Genomic DNA, 7,890 nt, shown 5'->3' with positions numbered 1-7,890 from the left:
GCCCTAGGGAAGGGGGGAAATAGCTCCGACACCAGGAATGCTTCGTGCTCAGCCTGAAGGTTTCATCCCCACCCTCTGTAATCTCAAATTCTTAGAAATATGAGGTAATCGGAGAGGAATCAATTTTTTTCCTTAAAACCAGGGAGGGAGAGTCCCTTAACCCCTCGCTGTTAAATACTATAAAACAATATAAATAATGGTCTCTTGGTGTTTTCCTCCTCGCAGCACTGGTGAGCGGCACAGCACCTGGCCAGGGCCAACCCCCCCACCCAAGGGAGAGAGGCAGGCTTGGACCCCATGAGATGGGCTTGAACATCACCTTCCAGCTCCTCGGTTTTGATTTAGGGAACAGAACAGATGCCTCTGAAACATCAAACTCCAGCTTTATGGAAGCCAGAACCAGTTCTGCAAACGCAGCGACACATTAATCTGCGCTGGTTGCTGCGGGAAGAGCTACTAGAAACGGGGATACATCTGGCATAGCCCCAGAAAAACCCTTGTGCAATGCAAAGCTGACATGGAGCGGCGGGGAAGTGGGAAGGGTTGGATTTGAAATGGCAGATCAAGGGGGACGGAGTCCACGAAGCTGGTCCCAGTGCAGCACCAAACCCCCGTGCTTTTGGGATACTGCGGGCACGGGAGGGGAAGCAGCTCCAGCACTGGGGTTTATGGTGACAGACACCCATCTGGGGGGGCTGATCCTGGCTGGGGATGGGAATGGTACAACTGGGGTCCCCCCGGCCTCGCAGCGGGGACAGGGAAAGGCATACACGGTCCCCAGACTGGGAACGAGATAGCATGAATACAGCCCTCGCTGCGTTCTCGTTAAGAGTAATCCTTCCCAAACAAGCACGTGTCTCTTCGGTAAACACTGATTTCACCTATCAACAAATCTGAATTTATTTACATCAGAGACTTTGAGCCACAACTGGCAACTCTGACATAAATTGTCTGAATAATGCAATGTATCCTCTCCTTGCTGGTTGCTATGGGTACTGGGCTGTTTTACCCTCCGTCTATAAACACTAACCGTGAAGGGGATGTGGAAACTTATCTAAAAATAAAATACTATGCCCAAGTCTTTAAGAGGAAGGTCATTGAGATGGCCATAAAAAAAAATCCTCGTGTAATGGCTCTGAAGCAGTGAAACATAAACACAGCGTCTGTGAGCTGGGCCGAAGGAAATGGAGGCTGGACTGAAAAGAAACCAACACTTTTAATTCCTGCTGAGCAATGCCCGAAGGGTGAATTACAACATGCAAAAGCAAAAGGAAATCGGACCGTTTTGCAGAGGTGACACTGCGAAAAGGGAGGACCCTCTGCGGAAGGGACGATGCGATGCTGAGACGCGGCACCACATCCCCGGCGCCTGCACGGGAGCCGGCAGCAGCGCAGCTCCCTTCTCCAGCGCCGCTGCTGGGGGCTTTACGCTGCTATTTTTTGTTGTTTACAGCTTATTTCTCAAACTGTTCTGGGAATCCATAAACACTGAGCCTGGGTCTGGAGCATCACCCCTGGGATCTTCCCGCTCAGGGCAGGATCCAGCACCAGGCTCTTTGGGACTCGCCGAGGCTGGTGGCAGGGGCGGAGGGGCAGATCCGTACCCGGCTGCTGCACAGCGCAAAAGGCAGAAGCAGCTTTTTCCCTTCCACCGCCCCTGCGAGGCAGTGAAAAACAGCTGGAAGGCACTGGGTGGTGGGGAAGGCAGGCAGGACCCTCACGTGGCCCCTGGGGAACAGGAGGGACTGGGTGGGTGTGGAAGGGGCCGGGGCACCCACACGGCCAGGGATGGGATATCTGCAGGGTGTGGATGGGGATTGACTCTTCCCCTTGGTCTTCTCCATGCTGGGGCTTCCCCACGGGATGGCTGCCATCCCTCCATCCCCCTTGGGCGGTGGTTTAGGTCATCCGTTCACATTTATGTAGCTTTTCAGTCACCTTTCTCGGAGCCTTTGCAAATAGTGCGGAGATGCTACAGGGCTCTGCACAGGTGGGAAACCACAGCTCTGGACGGGGAGGTTTCCCTCTCCCAGAAAAGATGAGGTTTGTTGCTGGGTTTACAGCAGGTTTTGTTGTTGTGGAGTTTGCAGCAGTTTCCCCTCTTCCTTCCCCAGCCGTGTTTGAACGCCCCAGGGGCTCCCGAGCCCTCTCCATTGCTTCACCCGAGCTTCTGTTTGCTTCCTGTGGCTCTTCGGCAGCATCTTCAGATGACCTTCAGCAACAGCCGGAGCCGGTGCTTCCCCGTGCTCAGAACTCGCTTACGAAAGGCCCCCGGTGTCTCCATCGTTACTCTGCTTGCCCTCCAGTCCGGCTTTGGAGCTGGGTTGCTTTTTCCCTTGCAGATCTCCAGTAATCAGTGAGGGAGGAGAGGTCGGTCGGGAGGTCCCGCGCCATGCGGCTCCCGGGAGAACATCACCTTCATGGCAGGAGCCACAGTGACCCGGCAATGGGAACCAGGACCTGGGGACAGGGACCCCCAGCTCCCGCGGGCTGCAGCAAGGAGGTGCCACCATGCTCAGGCTGTTCCTCTGATCACTTCCAATACTGCAGGGTGCTCAGTTGGCTCATTAAGGGTTGCTGGGCTAATTAGTAGGATACATCTCAGTAGGAAAACGGGCAAATCGGACAGCGCGGGGACCGGAGAGGCATGCTGTGCCGAGGTATCCGAGATACTGCTTTGCAAAAGGCAAAGAGACAAGAGTCTGTTAGGGATTTCCCTGGTGCCACAGCATCTTTGCTGGGGCAGAGGCAACGGGGCTGCCAAAACCTCAGCAGTGCCGTGTGCTTGTCCAGCCTCTCCAACTGCCAGTGGGTAGATGCACCGGGGGTTTCCAGGGGGGCATTTAACCCCAGGGAAAGGAGCCCGGGCAGGAACTTATGCTTTTGCGAAACCTTTGGCCTCAAAAGGCAAGCCTGGGCTGAGTCTCTGGGGTGAGCCGGTGCAAGCCCATGTGCAGAAATGCTCTTGGCTCAGGCGTGGAGCAGCCTGGAGCAGGGATATGCGATTTCCCTGCGGGGTGGTCGGGCACGCAAGCCCTCTCGCACCATCCCTGCCGCTCGCTGGAGCACCTGCCACGGCCAATAGCTGTTTTTTTCTGCCTGATTTAGACTAAGCCTGGAGCCTCGAAGCTCCCCAGCAATTTTTTCTCGCGCTGACTCTCAAGTATATAATCAAAACAATTTGGGGGTTGCTGGTCGGGTGCCAAGAGGCGGACACAACTGCCACTGTGTAAAGCCTTCGTGCCTGGGTTTTTGCGGTTTTTGTTGAAGCTCAAACCCCTTGAGAAGTGCAGGAAAGGCTCTGGAGGAGCCGGGGAGGGCAGGGCTGGGCAGGGGTGCATTGGGAGGGCGGGTGGTGCTCCCGTCCCCATCGAACACGCTCGTAGGTGGGGGAGCCCAGCAAAGCAGCCCCTCTCGCTGCAATGCCGATTAGCAAACATACCTGTTGCTACTTGTTCTTCACTCCCTTCTGTTTCTGCCGATATATTTCCTCTGTGAAAGGCCTGTGGTTGGGAGGATGGGAATTTGGGGAGAGAGGGGGCAGAGAGGGGCAAAAGAAGGGGGGAAGAATTACAATCAAGACTACTGCGTGCTCTCCTTTGGGCACAGAAACTCTGCCCTTCACAGGCTGGCACGGCCTGACTATTCCTGTGCCATGGCAATCCTCGGCTTGGTCTCTCCGGACTGCGGAGCAGCTCCAAGCTGCTCCCACCCAGGACCATCCCTGCGCCGAGCGGGACGAGGCTCAGCACACGCTCGGACTCCCCTTGCATGCAGACCGGCCTCGGCTCTCTTTGCACCTCCTCCTCCCTTGCAAACACAAAAGACCTTTCACTGCTGAAGCACAACCGCTGCTTCTGGGAATAATTCTGGGCTGCTCTGTCCTGGGCTGCCGGGCTATTGTGGTGCAAAATATCAGAGAAGCCCATCTAAGGAACTACAAAATGCAAGCTCTTCTTGCAGGGTCTCTTCAGATGACACAGTAAGCCCTCTCACTGCCTTCCTCATTGTTCTTCTATAGACAGAATCAGGCACTCGAAAGAAAAAAAGAGCTCATTTTGATAAAAATAAACAAACGCATAAATGATCCTAGAACTCAGCAAATAGTTTCAGAGAGGAATCTGCCCATTATCAAAACAATTGAAAAACAATCCTCTGTTTTCCTTCTTCCCTGCTGAATTAATTGGAAAAAACATCTCTACTTCTGCAGTTCCCCGAAACCTTGGGAGTTAAAGCTGGTAGAAATAATTAGAAGCTCTCCAGTTTTGCAAAGCTACTCACCCCTCATACAGCATTGCGATTGTGTAGGAAATTGCCACTACAGCTGTCAGCAAAAGGCCAGCTGGGCTTGCATGCCTGTTTTGAAAGAGAAGAAAAAGATCAGGTAGGTACATGGGCTTATGCAAGACCTGGTTTAGAAAGTGAAATGAGACGCTAGGCTCCAGGAGAGCACTCTCGTGCTCATTAAACAGAAGCGAACAAAAGGGTTGGGTTTTTTTTACTTAATGTTAGCTGTCTTAGACAGATGTTACTTGGCAAAGACTCTTCCCCAGCCTACTTCGGCGACTTCTTTTAAGTCTGATCCCTGCACGTCTCTGCTAAGAGAGCTTCTGCTTTGATGCTAAGTCCTGAGATTATAAGGCCGTTTAATAGCTGAGCAGCTGCTTACGTAGGGCTGTGGCTCCCAGCCAGCGCTATAAGGGAAATGCCTGATGTGCGCAGAAAGATGGGCCACCCAGGGTGCAAGAGACACCTGGCAGACGGAGCAGCGTATGGTACCGTATACATCGAAACGACAGCTGAGTCATCCCAGGGCTGGGGATGGAAAGGGATGGAAAGGTCCATGCCTGCCCCGTGAAGGGTGCTGAGGTGGCTGCTGCATCAGGGCTGGGTGCATGGGGTGCTGGGGGCTCGGTTCACATTCAAACCCGTTTCAAGATGGTTTAGGAACACGTCCTATCACCTCCCCAGGCCCAGCTGAATGGGGTTCTTCAGCAGGGGGTCACCAGGCACAGCACGGGGGACCAATGCCACCCACCGAACCGCACTGTCTGGTTATGGGCAGAGATGCTCGCGGGCTGTGGATGCGATGGGAGCACTAAGGCCAAAGAATTGGGACCAAAATATCCCCATCACCTCCTGCTCTAAAGAGAGATCTCAACGTAGGCAGCAAACCTGCACCACCCACATGGGGCCACCTCTTTGATGCTTGGCCCAAAAGTGTCTGTGGCAGACGCCAGCAAAGGCAGCGAGGGCTTTGCTACGGCACCAGGATTTCAGCAGGTGAGTTACCGTCCCCAAACCAAGTGCTGAGACCATCCCGTGGTGTGCAAATTCCCCCGGGTGAGAGTGGCCACACGAGCAGCCGTTCCCCGCTTGCTAACCCAGCACCCACAAGGTCCCGGCCCCATCTCCCCAGTGAGAAGCGTGGCTGTGTCTGGCTCACCACAGGCACCAGCCCTCCCAAAAAACCCCTTCTGCATCCTACACCTCCAGCTAATGGCTGCAAGTGTTGCCCTTAATTAGGACACTGCTGATTGCCTTTAATTGCTGGTCGCAGCTCAGCTCTGAGGGGGGCAAGAGCTGGCTGTCAGCAAAAAAAAGTACTTAGCTGGTCCTTGGTGAGGATAAACATCCTGCAAGCCTTGTGCAAGGGGATTAGTCCTGTTGGGAAAACATGCCTTCAGAGGAGAGACCAAACTACCCAAACCTCGTACTGGCCCTGCCGTCAGGTACTGCCCAGCCACATCAGTTCCTGGAGAGACGCACACAAATCTTCACCTTTTCACTGTTTCCACTTTGCAATAAGTTTTTCCCTCATTAGGAAGCATCAGGCAACTTCTTCCTCTCCCAGCCCCCTACTATTACATGCTTAGTCATGTCTCCTCCTTGATTCCTATCAGAGAGAACAAATTTGCATGACTGTTTGTTGACAGCAAGACCTCTAATTGCATCATTTGGCTGCGGCTCCAGCTCTGATTTACACAGCCTGTTGCCATGAGTTAAAACACTTCCCTACCAAAGATACACAAAGCTATCCCCAAACAGCTAATGCTCCGTTTGTCTTTCGGGAGAAACCAGGCTGCTCGCCGCGGGCGATGAGAAGCATTGGGGTGAGTTGTTCCCCTCCTCTTACAAGCTCGACCTACTTATTGGGCAAGGGCTCGTGTTGTAGCAGGGTCGACAAAAGAGTCAGCCAGGTAGGTTTCATGGTCTTGGTAGGACTTTTTTTGGGTAGGAAGTCTGTCCGTCCTCAACCCTTGCTGCAGCTCCTCGTGGCTGTGGGTTCTCTGCAAAAGCAATAGTGTGGGCTCGCATCCTTCCTGCCAGCCTCGGTGGTCCCGGGTGTTGGACGTGGGGCACCCGCTTTGCCCTTTCCTCCTGAAGCTCCTGTTTTCGTGGTGATCGGCAGAGGTGCCTTCTCCAGAGCATTTGGCGGACACATTTTTGGCTGCAGAGCTGCCATTAGTCGAGCTGGGGATAGCTGCGATGTCCTGCAAGGGAGGAAACAGCGACTCTCGCCCCACGCGATGCTTTTAAAGTTGGACTGGAGTCAGAAGGCAGGCTGTCTGGTGCGCTGCCAGGCTCGCTTACGTTATGTGGTATGTGCCCTTACAGATGAAAAGGAATCAATCCTTTGGGCTCTGATGCCAGTATATGGAGCGTGATACATCACTGAGGGAGGACAAATACGCTCTACGTTTTAGGTCTGTCCAAAACCAGACGGCAAACACATTCCTCCAGCATCCCTCCCACTGCCACGGAGCCGGGACGTTAGCTCTGGCCTCTGAGGGCAGACACCTAACATCTTCTGAAAGCCCTGGGACCGCAGAAGAGATCTGGGACCCCCCAAAAACCTTAGCAGCCCAAGCTGAGATCCCAGGGAAGAGAAACAGTCAAAACCACTGCAGGAAGGGTTGTGCAGGGCTTCCCCAGGGCAGGTGGGCGATGTCCTGGTGCCACTTTGCACAGCTCCAGCAATTTGTTAACAGCAATTGTCATGCCTCGCTGCCCTTTACGGAGGCAGCCTTTTAATGAGACAAAGGACGCAATCACACTGTTGTCTTGAGCCGATTTGAGCTGCTTTTGCCCAGGATTGCAGTGGAACACCAAGCAACGTGCACCCGATGTGAGGATGCTCTCTCGCGGGGGTGAAGAAGGGATTTCTGCGACAGAAACAGCTCAGGAGGGTTCAGCTGGTTCTGCAAAGGTTCTAGGAAATAGTTCGATGCTGATCTTAAACAAATAAAAATCTTCTTATAATTCTTCCTGGTCAAATTCCTCATTTTGTGCTGTTGTGAGGGTGGTGGTGCCAGTCGCTCTCCAGCCGTGGTGCGGTACGGGGGGGCTCATTCGGCCCCGGCTCTGCCCCACTCCCCCTGCAATATCCACACTGCCATCGCGCCGCTGCCAACCCCGCGTCTGGCTCTCCTGCCCGGCACTGCCACAGCCCCAGCAGCGAGCTCGCCCCAGCTCTTGTGCACCATTTCCCAGGGTCTGGACCCAATCCAGTGCCGTGGGTCTGCCAGGAAGGCAAATGGCCTCATGCGGCCAGCCCTGATGGCAGCGGCGGGAATTTCAAGTGCAGAACGAAGAGCAGCAAGGCTCAGCGGAGACAGGAGAGGAACCATCAGCTTTATGTATTACCAGGGACCAAAAACCACTGCACACGTGGCTGAAAAGGTGACCAGAAAGTGGCAAAGCCCTTCCTTTTTTCCACTGAAGTAGAAGACAGGTGGAACTCAGGATATATGCAAAATATCTAGTGATAAAGGCCGGCAATGCTCCTCGGGTTCCCTGTGTAATACAGCCAGGGTTTTTTGTCCTGGGCAAATAAATAAAATGTGATCTTAAATGAAAACCACATAAAACTTGTTACACAGAATAGAG

General features: G+C 53.8%; 1 protein-coding gene across 5 annotated transcripts in view; it reads right to left on the bottom strand.

Annotated features, from left to right (window-relative positions):
- Positions 1 to 1,197: 1,197 nt before the first annotated feature.
- Positions 1,198 to 7,890, bottom strand: part of PEMT (phosphatidylethanolamine N-methyltransferase) — a 43,592-nt gene continuing 36,899 nt past the window's right edge. For 2 of the 5 annotated variants that reach the window (XM_072878093.1, XM_072878088.1), the window contains exons 6-8: positions 4,282 to 4,356; positions 3,443 to 3,503; positions 1,198 to 2,672 (exon numbers count right to left, since the gene is read on the bottom strand). In XM_072878093.1, the coding sequence (XP_072734194.1) occupies positions 3,449 to 3,503; positions 4,282 to 4,356 (130 nt within the window). In that variant the 3' untranslated portion in view covers positions 1,198 to 2,672; positions 3,443 to 3,448. Of the gene's footprint in view, positions 2,676 to 3,442; positions 3,504 to 4,281; positions 4,357 to 5,779; positions 5,897 to 7,890 lie in introns of those variants that run through there. The other 3 variants (XM_072878091.1, XR_012044933.1, XM_072878092.1) reach the window with 3 other exon arrangements.

This window comes from Ciconia boyciana, chromosome 13 (assembly GCF_034638445.1).
Source record: "Ciconia boyciana chromosome 13, ASM3463844v1, whole genome shotgun sequence".
NCBI lineage: Eukaryota > Metazoa > Chordata > Aves > Ciconiiformes > Ciconiidae > Ciconia > Ciconia boyciana.
The sequence above is the reverse complement of the archived record's forward strand: the minus strand, read 5'-3'. Positions and strand labels throughout refer to the sequence as shown.